The sequence below is a fragment of a genome, unplaced genomic scaffold (assembly GCF_019419815.1).
Source record: "Pyrus x bretschneideri cultivar Hongxiangsu unplaced genomic scaffold, Pyrus_bretschneideri_v1 Contig2, whole genome shotgun sequence".
NCBI lineage: Eukaryota > Viridiplantae > Streptophyta > Magnoliopsida > Rosales > Rosaceae > Pyrus > Pyrus x bretschneideri.
In genome coordinates this window covers 11,947,169-11,963,818 of record NW_025999501.1, presented here as the reverse complement: position 1 = coordinate 11,963,818, position 16,650 = coordinate 11,947,169, and the positions used below count along the sequence as shown (strand labels likewise).

Below are 16,650 nucleotides of genomic sequence, written 5' to 3'. Positions count from 1 at the left end.
CGTTATGTCCTGGAGTTCTTGGTCGGAAGTTTGGGCAAATTTCAAAACTTCGTAACTCAATCATTTCTTAACCAAATCGACCCATAATTTATCAAAATGAAGATAGAAAAGTGTAGAATAAGATTATACCTATTTGGAAGCCCAATGGTTGATAGAGATGGCCAAAAAATAGCCTCAAAGTTGACTGGTCTGAGTGAAAACTGAAAAACTTGCCGAAAACTAGGTAAACTTTAAATGTTCATAACTTCTTTAATACTCAATGAAATCAAGTGATTCAAAAACAAAAATCATACTTCTCGACGAGACAAAGACAATGGTATCCCTTTTGATGACTAAATCGCCTTGGTTTGGCCAAAAAATGGCTCGAGACCAAGATAGCTACTTTCGAGCTGCTTTTCAGCCAAACCACGACGAGTTAACTGTTGAAAAAAGGTACCATTCTCTTCGTCTCGTCGGGAAATATGATTTTTGTTTTTGAATCACTTGATTTCGTTCAGTATTGAAGAGGTTATGAACGTTTAAAGTTTGCCCAGTTTTCGACAAATTTTCCAGTTTTCACTTGATTTGTACTGACAGCAAGCCCTGCAAGGCCTAGGAAACCTTGAACAAAATACCATGGCAATAGCCACATTGTCAGGGCACAATTCGACCCCAACAAATTTCACACTGCTCGTTCTATGCTTGGGCATGCTTGCCTCCTAGTTATCAACATATCCCTTTCTCTTGCACCTTATCGTATTGAACCAAAACTAAGTAAAGCTTTAATATTTATCGCATTGAATGGCTGGTCATCCAAGTCGAGCCGGCGATTGGGCGAGGCCATGGGGACGGCGACCGACATGTCGTTCTCTAGGGAAAGCTTCCAGCGGGCTCTACATCAGTGGCGAGTTCTTGTGTGGGCGCCAGACAGAAGACGGTTGTGATTTCGAAGAAGAGGGGGGCGGGGCTTTGGAGAGAGAAATGAGTAGTTTGGAGATTTTAGAGAAACCGCCGAAGGAAGCGAATGGGTGAGACTGGGTGGTTGGTGGTATCAGATCTGGAATTGGTATATAGATTGGGTTTAAGATAGAGTTGGTTCTGATAACAAATTTGGAGTAATATTAAATAAATTAACCTACAACACTCATATACCGTGATTGATTTCAAGAAGCCGCTGTGATTAAATTTATTTCAACAACGGGCTATCCTCGTGGTCATATCAAATAACTGCAACAAGCTTTACTTGTGCGTTATTATTCTAACATGTTCTATTACAGACCGGTTTTGCTCGTTGTTAAAACCATTTACTCACAACGGACTTTAAATGTCTGTGGTAATATTGGATATTCTACAACGAGTCTCTTATGTCCGTGGTGAATTAACTGCGATAAATGTGGTACTATCTTGTAGTGTGGTTCCGAAGTCAGATTAACACGTAACTTGCACACATGCACAACACACAAACATTGTCTATGTTGACAGTCTCCAACAGAGGCACACGTATTCTCTCTTCTCTCGAACAATCTTGTGGCACTGAGACTAAAAACAATACTCAGGGAAAATACGTGTTAAACTGCGTAACCAAGCTCCGTCCAAGTTTTGGCACCAACAGCCATATAAATGCATGTTTTAGTGTGCTATTTGAGCTGAATAATTAATATATGATTCATTTCCAATATATGATTCATTTCCAACTGCATAGAAGTTCTTTTATTAATCATAAAATCATAATATGTAAAGCAAACGCACAACCCAAATTACATTTTTACGGTCTTAACGGATCGTAACTCCTTATTTTTTGTAGGCAACTTAGGCCCTACAGACTACTTTTAAAAGAAACATCACAACACCTAGATATTTCAGGCTCATAAAGCCACGGGTTCCACTAGTGTAGAAACTATAAGATCTTTTAGCACGCCCTTAGCATTAGTGTAGCCATCTTCACACTTGTACACAACATCCATGAGCCGAGCAAAATTAAGAATACGAATTAACAGGGGCATGGGGACAGCGGTAGGGTGGAGGCATGCTTCGTTTATGTCCTTCCATGCATTATGCACTTGTCTTTTAAGTTCAATTATCGCTTCTTCTTCTGTGACACCATATTTCTTCATGTAACAGTTCACAGCTGAGATAAAATGTTCTTTCTCTTGCTCAAACTAGTCATGCATGAGGATTAAGATAAAAAATAACATAAGTATTAATCCAATCATAATAGTCGTGCTTTGTCAAGATTTCAGAGAGAAGGGGAGGGAAGGGGGAGGGGAGGGGCCACTACTAATTGGTCAAACAGGATATTATTCTAACTTAACCATTTGCTAGCCCATCAAGTGTAAAATTTTGTCATAAAAACGTTCGGTGTACTTAGAAGTGGAACCACTTAATATGAGGTTATATTTTGTTCTGTCAGGTTTTTAGTGTGAGACTTGTTGCATTTGACAATACTCATTAATAGAATTTACATATACGATTAAGTACCTTGTGGTCCACTATGTCATCCATGAGTCTGCAAATTTTTGATGCAGCCTTCACCGCCTGAGGGAAAGTTGACAACCAATCAAAGGAGTTTATTGTAGCTTCTTCCATTCCAAGATAGCTACTTTCGAGTTGCTTTCCAGCCAAACCACGACAAGTTAGCCGTTTAAAAAAGGTACTATTCTCTTCGTCTCGTCGGGAAATATGATTTTTGTTTTTGAATCACTTTATTTCGTTCAGTATTGAAGAGGTTATGAACGTTTAAAGTTTGCCCAGTTTTTGACGAGTTTTCTAGTTTTCACTTGATTTCGTTCAGTACTGACAGCAAGCCCTGCAAGGCCTAGGACACCTTGAACAAAATACCATGGCAATAGCCACATTGTCAGGGCACAATTCGACCCCAACAAATTTCACACTGCTCGTTCTATGCTTGGGCATGCTTGCCTCCTAGTTATCAACATATCCCTTTCTCTTGCACCTTATCGTATTGAACCAAAACTAAGTAAAGCTTTAATATTTATCACATTTAGCCAAAATCGAATTGTAAAAAAACATACTTATTCATAATTACACTTTAATGGCAGAATAATCCGGTATCATTTCAATGAACGGAATTAAATTTTAATATCTTTACAAAGAAATCGAGAGACATACTAATCCTGGAATTGAGGAATGGCTGGTCATCCAAGTCGAGCCGGCGACTGGGCGAGGCCATAGGGACGGCGACCGACATGTTGTTCTCTAGGGAAAGCTTCCAGCGGGCTCTACATCAGTGACGAGTTCTTGTGTGAGCACCAGACAGAAGACGGTTGTGATTTCGAAGAAGAGGGGGGCGGGGCTTTGGAGAGAGAAATGAGTAGTTTGGAGATTTCAGAGAAACCGCCGAAGGAAGCGAATGGGTGAGACTGGGTGGTTGGTGGTATCAGATCTGGAATTGGTATATAGATTGGGTTTAAGATAGAGTTGGTTCTGATAACAAATTTGGAGTAATATTAAATAAATTAACCTACAACATTCATATACCGTGATTGATTTCAAGAAGGCGCTGTGATTAAATTTATTTCAACAATGAGCTATCCTCGTGGTCATATCAAATAACTGCAACAAGCTTTACTTGCGCGTTATTATTTTAACATGTTCTATTACAGACCGATTTTGCTCGTTGTTAAAACCATTTACTCACAACGGATTTTAAATGTCCGTGGTAATATTGGATATTCTACAACGAGTCTCTTATGTCCGTGGTGAATTAACTGCGATAAATGTGGTGCTGTCCTGTAGTGTGGTTCTGAAGTCAGATTAACACGTAACTTGCACACATGCACAACACACAAACATTGTCTATGTTGACAGTCTCCAACAGAGGCACACATATTCTCTCTTCTCTCGAACAATCTTGTGGCACTGAGACTAAAAACAATCCTCAGGAAAAATACGTGTTAAACTGCGTAACCAAGCTCCGTCCAAGTTTTGGCACCAACAGCCATATAAATGCATGTTTTAGTGTGCTATTTGAGCTGAATAATTAATATATGATTCATTTCCAACTGCATAGAAGTTCTTTTATTAATCATAAAATCATAATATGTAAAGCAAACGCACAACCCAAATTACATTTTTACGGTCTTAACGGATCGTAACTCCTTATTTTTTGTAGGCAACTTAGGCCCTACAGACTACTTTTAAAAGAAACATCACAACACCTAGATATTTCAGGCTCATAAAGCCACGGGTTCCACTAGTGTAGAAACTATAAGATCTTTTAGCACGCCCTTAGCATTAGTGTAGCCATCTTCACACTTGTACACAACATCCATGAGCCGAGCAAAATTAAGAATACGAATTAACAGGGGCATGGGGACAGCGGTAGGGTGGAGGCATGCTTCGTTTATGTCCTTCCATGCATTATGCACTTGTCTTTTAAGTTCAATTATCGCTTCTTCTTCTGTGACACCATATTTCTTCATGTAACAGTTCACAGCTGAGATAAACTGTTCTTTCTCTTGCTCAAACTAGTCATGCATGAGGATTAAGATAAAAAGTAACATAAGTATTAATCCAATCATAATAGTCGTGCTTTGTCAAGATTTCAGAGAGAAGGGGAGGGAAGGGGGAGGGGAGGGGCCACTACTAATTGATCAAACAGGATATTATTCTAACTTAACCATTTGCTAGCCCATCAAGTGTAAAATTTTGTCATAAAAACGTTCGGTGTACTTAGAAGTGGAACCACTTAATATGAGGTTATATTTTGTTCTGTCAGGTTTTTAGTGTGAGACTTGTTGCATTTGACAATACTCATTAATAGAATTTACATATACGATTAAGTACCTTGTGGTCCACTATATCATCCATGAGTCTGCAAATTTTTGATGCAGCCTTCACCGCCTGAGGGAAAGTTGACAACCAATCAAAGGAGTTTATTGTAGCTTCTTCCATTCCAACAAAGGATGTGGTTATTAGCAACGGGTAGCCACTGGTGACGAGTGATAGAGGCATGTATTCATCCAGTGATGGTATGTGCTTCTGGTGGAACAATTTGGCTTCATCGAAGTGGGCTCTAACTTGTTTTTTCATCTGACACATACCAGATCATGAGATTATAATAATTCAAAAATCATCTCTACCGCTAATTCATATTGAGGATTAGTACCGCTTCTCTTGCATGGTGGATGCGATATAGCTTCCCATCGTGCAAAAGCTTTTCATGAATTTCATTGTATACATCTAACAACGCTTTATAGCAGACTTTCATATACTCTGGTAGTTGATTCATGGCTGAGACATCCCACCTTATCAAGTAATACATAAATCAGTTGTGTGTAATTAGGTTAGTTTTTCCTTTTGATCGGATGGTGATGTAAGGGAAGATATTTTATATAGAGTTAATCTCAGTTTACTACCCATAAGTTTTGTGGTTTTCAACATTTAATACATGAAAATTTTTTCATCCCAAAATCATACTTAAAATGTTAATTTTGGAACAATTTCATATATCTATTAAGTTTTCCGTTAGAACTTCACGTGACGCCCACGTGGAAAATTACTGACTGACACGTGTTAATATGGGCCCACTTCAATATTAAAATAGATATATATATATATATATATATATATATCTACCCACCTTCACCCCCTCACCCTCTCCCTCCCTTCTCTCTTCTGGAACCCGCACCCATTCCCTCCCTTCTCTCTTCTGCACTTGCACCACCCTCATTTCTCTCCTCTGTACCTGCACCCGCACCCTTTCCCTCCCTTCTCTCTTGTGGATGATGCAATCGAAGGGGCCTTGCTTGATCAAGGTCTTGGCCGTGGTGGTGGAATCGGGGATTGAAATGGGGACTAAATCGATGCCGTATCAGGAGGCATGGTGGAGGAGAGAGGGCTGGATGAAGGTATGCTCTTTTTCGGGTGAAGGTATGCTCTTTTTTGGGTGCGAAGGCGCACCCGATGCGGTAGCACCCGTAGCCACCCTCCCAGTTATATAAATCCCCCTAATTTCCATCCAATAATATTCATTATCAGTATTTAATCTAAAGATCAGAACTTTAATTACTAAATGGATAGGAAACAAGGAAAAGGGAAAAACCAGGCGGCGCCAAGGACAGAAACGCCGATAGCGGAGAAAGTGTAAGGAGAGATCTGGACGAGGGCGCGTGCCCAGGAGCTCAAGTAGCTCACCGCTATTGCTGCACCTGACATTTTCAGAAACCCTAATAGTAGACGTGAAATTGTGGGCGAAGATTTAGGGAGGGGAAAAGAGAGGGGGGAGGGTTTCTGATCTGATTCGTGAGATGTGATGAGATGTGGAGGATGGAGATTGTTGTTTGAGACGTGGGTGGTGCGGGTTGCGGAGGAGAGAAGGTAGGGTGGTGCAGGTGCAGAAGAGAGAAGGGGGTTGCAGAAGAGAGAAGGGAGTGAGAGGGTACGGGGGAGAAGGTGGGTACGGATTTTTTTTTTTTTTTTTTGTATAATTTTTTAATATTGAAGTGGGCTCGTATTGACACGTGAGGTTTAGTAATGGTCCACGTGGGCGCTACGTCATCAGTTAACAGACGTTCTAACGAAAAACTTAATAGATGTATGAAACTGTTTCAAAGTTAACATTTTAGGTATGACTCTAAGACGAAAAAAACTTTATGTACTAAATGTTGAAAACCACGAGACTTGTGTTTAGTAAACTGAAATAAACTCTTTTATGTATAAGATAATTTTAACTAATGATATATTCATACCTCTCAATAGCTTCAGTAAAGAGCTTTAGTTGTTCATCTGTGTCATATTCGTAAAGGTCATCGATAATGGATGCTACAGCAGTAACTTTGCATGATGTTCTCCTAGCAAAGGAATACTGAGGCTGAAAATAGACAGACATACTCCAGCAGAAGTAGACCTCAACCAATCTGTCTCTTGCGAAAGGTAGCTTGTTTGGCACGTCCAAGTCCTTCCACCACCTGAGTTACAAAAATAATTATTTATTTGTAGCTAGAGGTGGAGAATTCAACTCTTTAGTAAGTGATGTATTTGGATGAAAAAGGAATTAATTTACCTGGTGATTTCGCTTAGTTCTTTCTGATGGACTCGTTGCAGTCGGTTGAAATCCAACTTGGCGAACGTTAGAAGAGTTTCATTCGGTGATTCTCTTAGTTCCTGGTAGACTGACAAGTGATACCTTGCTTCAACCCTTGGTAAACCCTTTCGGAGCGGCTGATTTAAGGCATGGGTTACTGCTTTTGCAAGTGGGGGGCTTAAACGGAATGTCGCCGACTCGAGATTAGTCATGGTGAAGGTTAGAGCCTCATCTAGTATCTCCTCTCCATGTATCCTAAGGTGTGTGGCTTCATACAAGCTTAGTAGTCCTACAACATCATCAACGAGTGATTCCTTGAAATTTCCATCACCGTCCTTGAACTTGTTGAATAAGTCTGCATGACCAACAAAATGGAAAATTCAGAACCTCAAGAAGCATTTAGACAAAAAATAAAAAATAAAAAATAAAAAACAAAAAAACGAAAAACAACAAAATATATGACCAAACCACCATCCGAGATTACTTACCACATGAAACGTTATAACCTTGTTGTCTAAGCAATCGAAAAAGAAGAGCAGCTGTGTACAGGTCATCCAAATCATAAGAGCTCTTGTGAATTTTCTGTAAAATTTCTTCAATATCATTTCCAAAATGGTAGGACACACCTAAGTGCTGAATGTCATCGATCAAGTTCAACTTTTGGGAAACATTTTCAGGTGATGTCGTTAGCATCCTTCTCACTTCTTCCTTCAGTTCTTGTACATGTTGTTCAAGTTCAGCATCCACTTCCTCCACAGGATCACGTTTTGATTTAAGAAATTAGAAAACGCATAACCTTTATGATATGTTTGAATGAGGAGGTTTCCAAGTACCAAAAGATATAGACTACAATTAATATAAGATGATTATAAGTCTGATGACACATTAGAAAACACATAACCCTTATGATGTCAATTTCTAAATTGTAAACACTGAGAAAAGAGAGGCACCTAGCCTGAAATAGTTATTGCGTGGCAGTTTTCATGACTTTAAGAACTTGTTTTTCCCAAAAAAAAAAAAAAAAAAAAAGTGTGAATTTAACTTTGGTAGTTAGATTCGCAACATGTTTGCCACATTAAGGAAGGAAAAGTTAGATAAAATGATTTCGAATCAGTAGCATTTTAAATGATTAAAGTACTCTTTGGTTTTTTTCCTCTTTGTTTAAAATTACAAATTTAATTTTCATAATAATATAGTGTTCAAAATATATAATAGTTTATTGTACTAAGAAAGAAGTCTTACCAAAGAAGCGTAGGACAGAAAATGGTCACCCCAAATGCTGGGAGAAAAAGTGGCTGAAGGCTTAGGCTGATGAACATCAAAAGTGTCATTTGGGTTTGAAGATTGAGATAGTGGAACTTCCACAGAAGACATATTTCAAAGATTTCAAACCTGAAGCGAACTAGCCAAGTGTTATTGCTTTGTATCAAGTGCTGGTGTGAGTTCAGTAGCTCATAAGCTTTGCTATTTATAGTATCGCTGACTATCTACCACACCCACTGGAAAAAGAAAAAAAAAGGGTAAAGTGTAAAAAATTACCTCAACTATTGGGGTCACGACAGTTTCATACCTCATCTTTTAAAATTGACAATGTCATACCGCATCTTACGAATTTGTGACAATTTCATACCTCCGTCAATTTTTATGTTAAATGTTGGCGTGGCAAGAGATGGGAACCACTCACTAATCCAGCTGGATTAAAAAATAATTAAATATATTTTTAATAATTAAATATTAAAAAATTAAGAAAAAAAAAATCCTAGGGATGCGGCATCCCCTTTCCTTCACCCACACTAATTTCAATTTTTTTTGTTCCTCTCTCCTCCTTCTTCTTCTTCATCTTCTTCTCCTCCTGGGTCGAAACTGGATTTGTCACTTTTATTTTTTTCGTTCTTCTTCTCTCTCCTTCTTCTTCTTCGTCTTCTTCTTCTTGGGCCGAAACTGGGTATGAATTTTTTTTTCTTTTTGTTTTTTGTTTTGTTTTTTTTTTTTTTTGTTTCTGGGTTGCAGGTAGAGGGAAAAGGGGACGAAGATGAAGATAGGGAGGAGACAGAGAGGGTTCTTCTTCTTCTTGGGCCGAAACTGGGTTTGAAATTTTATTTTATTTTATTTTATTTATTTTGTTTCTGGGTTGCAAGTAGAGGCAAAAGGGGAAGAAGATGAAAATAGGGGAGGAGAGATGAGTGCGCATTGGGTTGGAGGGGGGGACCGAATTGGGTTGGGTTGGGGTTTTTTTTTTTTTTTTTTTTTTTTTCTCCTTCTCCTCTTCTTCCTCTTTGCCTCCTTCTTCTTCTTCTTCCACGGGCAGGCCGGGAGGGGGGGTTGAGTTGATGGATTTTCTTCTTCCTCTTCCTCCTTCTCCTTCTTCTTCCTCCTTCTCCTTCTTCTTCCTTCTTCTGAGTTTTTTCCCTTTTTTTTTTTTTTTTTTTTTTTTTTTCTGGGTTGTAGTTTCCATTTTTTTTTCCTCCTCCTTGTTCTTCTTCGGATCTTCCTCCTTCTCCTTGGGGGGGGGGGGGGGAGGGTTGGGGGGTTGGGTTTTCAAAATTTTTTTTTTTCTTCTTCTTCCTTCTTCTAGTTTTTATTTTTATTTTTATTTTTTTGTTTCTGGGTTGCAGGTAGAGGGAAAGGGGGACAAAGATGAAGATAGGGAGGAGACAGAGAGGGTTCTTCTTCTTCTTGGGCCGAAACTGGGTTTGAAATTTTATTTTATTTTATTTATTTATTTTGTTTCTGGGTTGCAGGTAGAGCGAAAAGGGGAAGAAGATGAAAATAGGGGAGGAGAGATGAGTGCGCATTGGGTTGGGGGGGGACCGAATTGGGTTGGGTTGGGGTTTTTTTTATTTTTTTTTCTCCTTCTTCTTCTTCTTCCGCAGTAGGGGGTGTTTTAATTTTTTTTGGAGGGTTGGGGGGTTGGGTTTTCAAATTTTATTTTATTTTATTTTTTATTTTTAAGCAGGAAGAAGATGAAGATGGGGAAGAGAGAGGGGGGAAGGGACGACTAAGGTTTTTTTATTTTATTTTTTTAATCTTTAAAAAATATTAAATATTTTTTTAGTTTTAATAATTTTTTAATAGAAAGTGGGCTCCGAATCAAGCCACGTCAGCACTTAATAGAAAAATTAACAGAAAAACTAACGGAGGTCTGACATTGTCACAATTTCGTAAGATGAGGTATGATATTGTCAATTTTAAAAGATGAGGTATGAAAGTGTCATGACACCAATAGTTGAGGTAGTTTTTTGTACTTTACCGAAAAAAAAAATATCTACAAAAATTTTACCGGTCGGTCATCTTGGCTTTTTAAACTTTTTTTATTACATAAATTCTTATCTTTATTTTTTAACAAATAATAGGATAATTTATATTAAATTTAACTAAATTACAAAAAAAAAAAAAAAAAAAAAAATTGTGACATCCCACATCGCCCAGGGGACTGATCCTTAAATGTATATTCCCATCCTACCTAGCACGAGGCCTTTTGGGAGCTCACTGGTTTCGGGTTCCATAGGAACTCCGAAGTTAAGCGAGTAGCGCGCGAGAGCACTCCCAGGATGGGTGACCCATCGGGAAGTTCTCGTGTGAGTTCCCAAAAACAAAACCGTGAGGGCGTGGTTGGGGCCCAAAGCGGACAATATCGTGCTACAGTGGTGGAGCGGGCTCGGGAAGTGGTCCCACCCGGGCCAGGATGTGACATTGGTATCAGAGCCTATCCCTGGCCGGAAATGTGCCGACGAGGACGTCGGGCCTCTGAGGGGGGTGGATTGTGACATCCCACATCGCCCAGGGGACTGATCCTTAAATGTATATTCCCATCCTACCTAGCACGAGGCCTTTTGGGAGCTCACTGGCTTCGAGTTCCATAGGAACTCCGAAGTTAAGCGAGTAGCGCGCGAGAGCACTCCCAGGATGGGTGACCCATCGGGAAGTTCTCGTGTGAGTTCCCAAAAACAAAACCGTGAGGGCGTGGTCGGGGCCCAAAGCGGACAATATCGTGCTACGGTGGTGGAGCGGGCCCGGGAAATGGTCCCACCCGGGCCAGGATGTGACAAAATTGAACACAAAACCACATGAACGAATATTTTTAACCAACTGAACCACAAATTATTTACATATAAATTCTTAACTTATGCTCTTCCCAAATTTGATCTTTAATTTGTAGGTCCCCCACTCAACAAATTAATAATAATTTGTCTCCCTTCCCACTCAACCAATTGGTTTTTTTTTTTTTTTTTTTGGTGAGTAAACCGATGCGCACCGACTAAGGTAGGTTTGATGAGGTTCCTATAATTCTTGGATATCGGTTAACTGAATTGACCCGTGGTTACTTTTGTTTGTTTTAATCAGAATAGATGGTGGTGTTTTTGTAGTCCCGTTTTGAGTGTTTAATTGATGGATATATATCACTTTTAACCCCAAAAAAATAAAAAATAAAAAAAAGATCAGAGTAGAGATAAGATTCCCCTTTCCTTTCACTCACTCACACTCAACTCTCAGACCGTCGAAACCCTACCGTTGTCTTCCCCTTCTCTTCAATAGATTGCCCTTCATTGTCTAACAGGTAATAATCAAAAGACTTCTGCTTTTGGGTTCAGTTTCATCTGCTTTTGAAATTTTTTTTACAATGGTCCCATTCGTTTTTACTTTTGGGTTTGATTTCACCTGCATTTTATTCTTTCATCTGCTTTTGTGATTTTTTTACAGTGGTCCCATTTGTTTCTTCTTTTGAGTTTGATTTCATATGCATTTTTATTCTTTCATCTGCTTTGGTGGTTTTTTTTTTTTGTTTTTTTTACAGTGGACTCATTTCATTCATTGACAATGATTAATCATTAAAAGTTGATAGCGTTGTATTTGGGTAATTAATTTAGGGGCTTTTGGATCAAGGTCCAAAAACATAAGTAGTTTTTGGGACTGAATCTAGTTATCCAATTATAAATTTTGATATCAATTTTGCCTTTTCAAATAAAAATATTTAATTTCTTTAAATTTTTTTTTCATTTATTTAGTTTTTATATTTTGAATATTTAAATTCTCAAACTAAAATATTATCTAGTAACTACCTACTATTTATGAAGAAAACAAAACCGATATAATCTAGTAACTACCTATTGTATAGGAAGAAAGATGTTTTATACCTACAAAGCAGATATAATCTACGTGCAAAACAAAAATAAACTACCTATTGTATTGGAAGAAAAATTCTGGGAACCTACATGGCGGAACATAGAAATATAAATATGATATAATATACCTCCATTAAAGGAACAAATTTGGAGGGAAGAGCACAAAAATATCACACATGAAAAGAAGAGACAAAAAAGAGGAGGATTGATTCCATGATCTAACAGAGAGAATTGTGTGGAAGAAGGAAAGAAGGAGGGAAACGGATTGGGGGTTGAGGGGATTATATGGCTATAACTAATCCTACAATTAAGGGATAAGTTAAACCATAAATAATCCCATAATTAAGAAAGTTTATGTATTTACTACAATTCGTAAGCTTAATGGGTAAATATGGTACAAACCACAAATAAGAATACATAGAATCTCAATTATTGGACATATTTCAATAAAGTGGACTAATCCGACTAGTGGCTCACAAAATTGAATCTATATCAAGTTATCCCATTAATTAACAAAATCATGACTCGTTTCTCAGGGACTTATCGAGTAATTTCCCTTTTGATAGAAACATGTGATATCCTCCTTCTCCCACACATCACCTTTCAATCGATTTATGTGCCCATGACATAAAGCTACACCTTTCATATTTTTGTGTGTAATTCATTGTTTACGAGTGGCTCAGCCTGGTCAAATATTACAAGCGGCTTAGAGAATTCGTGATTGGGGACGACAGAGGTATCGGAGACAATATAGCATAAAGAAAATTTACGATTAGATTTATTATGTTGTCTTATTATGTTGTCGATTTGCTATCTTAATTATGTGGTTGGAATTCAATTGTTTTTCAATGTCAGTGTCAGGGCCTTCTTAAACCTGTTCCAGAATGAGGACAGTCCAACACTCTTGGAGTGACTAATACTTATTGTGACCTTTACCCAGTTTGTGGTGTAGCACTGCAACAGCTCCTTCAGATGTCGCCACTGTTAAAAATTCTCCTAAAACTCCAAAAACCTAATTCACCAAATAACCAAAAAGTACCCACTTTTAAATCAAACTCATTAAAAGTTAGAAGCAAGAGGGATCTGAGGAAAAACATAGATGAAAAAAATACCCATGAGAAGGAGCGGAGGAGATGTTGCCCAATGGAGGAGGAGGAAGAAGAAGGGAGGAGCCTGGAGGGTGAGATGTTGTACAACGAAGGAGGAGGAAGGAGATGTTGTCGAACGGAGAAGGATATCATGGTTTGTGGTTCGCGGTTCTGAGACTGAGAACATGAGAGATCCTTCAGTAAACAACTGGGAAGGCCTCGTTCTGGAAACAAATGGAAAACCCAACCTTATCCCTTCCCACGATGACCAACACGTGTACACGTTCTTTATCGTTTTTGTGCCACAATCCTGTGGCCGGGTTTAACTTTTGATATTTTTAATCATTTTTTCGTCCTACAACCGATTTTTTATTGTTGTTTTTTCATCTTTTTCTGTACCACGAACCATGTGCGTGGGTTTAAAAAACCATGAACAGGATAAAAGAAAGGCTTCGCGGATGATGGATAGCTGAATAGAAAAGGTAAATTCGGTAAATCACTGTATAAAAAGCATTGACTGAAGACTAACTTTAGGGGCGTTTTAGGCAGTTTACTGTTAATGAACACTAAATTAGAGTTGGGCGTACTTATAGTAGAGCTCGCACATTGTTCCGGGCTTTAAAAGTTTATAAAACATGTAAAAAGTTCTGTTACAATAGTAGAAAATGATGGTAGACAACGGAAGCAAAAAGCTAAGTGCATAACAAAACATCAGTAATGCATATTTGAATGAGAAAACAAAAAGAAAGAGATGTTAAAAGAAATAAGATAAAAATTCGTAGAATGATAAATTAAAAGAGCAAGTCGAAAGGTGTATACATATGATTTCATCAAATGAAAAGGTCTTGAGCTTATAACAGATGTATAAGATTAATACCTATAACTGAAGCATAAGCGGACTACATTTTTAACATTTGGAATATTTATTTATTATTTATAATGAGAAGAGTGCCGATTGCCCAAGATACTAACAACGGATATCATCGACGATGCCTTACTTGACTCAGTAGGAACATAGAGATGTCTTTCTTGGTATTGTGACATTAATGTCCTAATCATGTCAGGCATATGCCATGTAGCATATGCTTGTTTCAATCAACCCCGCATTACTCCTTAAGTTAAAAGCATAAATAAAACTAAACAAAATCAACCCCAAGTAACAACCAAATTCAACTTCAATATAAGCTTAAACAAAACCAACTCCAAGGTGCAACCGAATTTAACTCCAATTTAACAAAACTTAAAACAAAAATCTAAATCCACCAAAAATTTAAATTGCTTACCTTTGAGTATAGAGGGTTTCGGAAAACAACGGCGCTAAAGCCTGAAAACAAAAACCCAAAAATCAGAAAAAAGAAAATTTGCACAGAAAACCCATTTTGATATTCATATTTAATTATAAACTCACATCAGGTGGCATTTTTCAGATGCAGGAAAAAAGAAGAACAAATGAATTACCATGAATGTAACTCTCAAAAAAAAAAAAAAAAAAAAAACCTTAATTCTACAACAAAACCCAAAAGCGAGCAACCAAAGTTTCTCACCTTAAGCACAATGTCATCCAAAGCTGCAGACAAAAGTTCCAGAAAATTAAAAAGCTGAATCCCCTGAAATTCAAAAGAAAACCTGATTATACACCCTTATGCAAAACCCGACGGCACCAAAAAAATAAAAAAATAAAATAAAAAATTAGAAGAGAAACAATTTCAACAGAAAATCCATTTACAAATCGAAAATCACACCAAAAAAATACAAAAATCTGTGTTCAGAAACCCCCAAAACTCACCAAAAACGATCCCTCCCGCGGCCAAAAAAACTCTATGAGGACTGAAACAAAAACTGCATGCATAAACATGCTAATTGAATTACTGCAACAACATATAAACGCGCTTAATATGAAAATCCATAAACTATTTGACAATATGAAATCCAACAATCTCTAAAGATAAGAAATGAATGTAGAAATTCAGCAATCTCTAAAGATGGGAAATGAACGTAGAAATCCTACCTCATATATATTAAAACAATTAACAAATTCTGAGTAAATGATCACAAAAGAGGTATGAAAAAGTAATTCAATTTCTTAATTTAAATCAGTTCTCACCATAACAAAATAATGATATCATTTTCACATTAACTTGGATTGATTTTGATCACCAACATTAATAAAACCAGTGACTTCAACCTGTGCAAGCAAACAACCAAATTAGATACAAGCCAACCAACTTCGAATCTAACCAAATTAAAAAATAATTACAATTAACCTCTTATTATTTTTGGTAAACTAGACATTATATTCTAGGGCTAAAGACATCAAAGTACATAAGAAAGCCCAAACAAGGGACTAACAGAGAAAACTCAAACTTCGAAAAAGAAAAAGAGTGCTGGAAAGATAGGAAGGACGTAACACTACTAAGCAAAGAGTAATGTCTCTTTCCGGCACCCCTCTACAATACATTCAAGGTGGACAAGGGAGACCACCCTTGTTCAAAATATGGACCAATGACAATGGGTGCCGATCAACCTTTGTAGAAACGCACATCCTCATATTTTTAAAGGACGCTAGCCAATCAGCAGCCCTATTTGGTGATCTGGGGATCCATGACCAGCGACATAACTGGAAAGCTTGCCCTAGTTGAAGAACTTTTTGAAGGATAGGGTATGCTTCCCATCTACCAGAGATAGGAAAGTTGTTGAGACATAGGATTGTTTCCTTTGAATCAGACTCTATTACAATCCTCGCAAGACCAATCTGTGATGCAAGGCAACATCCTTCCATTATTGCTGATGCTTCAGCTACCTCAACCCTAGAAGCTAAGATCTTGAGTTTTTTTTTGGGTAAAGTACAAAAAACTACCTCAACTATTGGTGTCACGACACTTTCATACCTCATCTTTTAAAATTGACAATGTCATACCTCATCTTTAGAAATTGTGTCAATGTTATACCTTATGTTAGTTTGGCCGTTTATTTTTCAGTTAAATGATGACGTGGCTTGATCCGGGACCCATTTTTTATTAAAAAACTAATAAAATAATATTTAAAACAAAAAAAAATCATTTAATATTATTTAAATATTAAAATAATAAAAAAAAGTACATAAAAAATAAAAAATAAACCTCTCCTTTTCGTCCCTCCATCCTCTCTCTCTTCACCATCTTCCTGCAATCCAGGAAGAAGAAGAGGAAGAAGAAGAGGAAAAAAAAAAAAAAAATTAACCCCAAACCAAACCCAGTTCGTCCCTCCTTCCCCCACCACAAACCCAACCCCCTGCAACCCAAAAAGAAGGAGGAGGAAGAAGAAGAAGGAAAAAAAAAAAACCAACCCCAACCCAACCCGAAGGAGGAAGAAGAAGAAGAAGGAAAAACAAAAAAAATTGAGAAACTCTCGTCCTCCCCCCCCTCAAAAACAAAAA

General features: G+C 37.6%; 1 protein-coding gene across 2 annotated transcripts; it reads right to left on the bottom strand.

Annotated features, from left to right (window-relative positions):
• Positions 1-1,683: 1,683 nt before the first annotated feature.
• On the bottom strand, positions 1,684-9,300 carry LOC103931177 ((-)-germacrene D synthase-like). Of its 2 annotated transcripts, none has more exons than XM_048582969.1 (7): positions 8,267-9,300; positions 7,513-7,774; positions 7,004-7,379; positions 6,690-6,908; positions 5,108-5,246; positions 4,786-5,031; positions 1,684-2,138 (listed from the first exon to the last, which is right to left on the bottom strand). In XM_048582969.1, exons 1-7 carry the CDS (start codon positions 8,396-8,398, stop codon positions 1,845-1,847), a joined length of 1,668 nt encoding a protein of 555 aa, XP_048438926.1. In that variant the 5' UTR covers positions 8,399-9,300; the 3' UTR covers positions 1,684-1,844. The 2 variants fall into 2 exon arrangements, with proteins under 2 accessions (XP_048438926.1, XP_048438925.1); XM_048582968.1 differs by lacking the exon at positions 1,684-2,138 and adding an exon at positions 4,012-4,466 and having other exon boundaries at positions 8,267-9,298.
• Between the last annotated feature and the right edge of the window lie 7,350 nt (positions 9,301-16,650).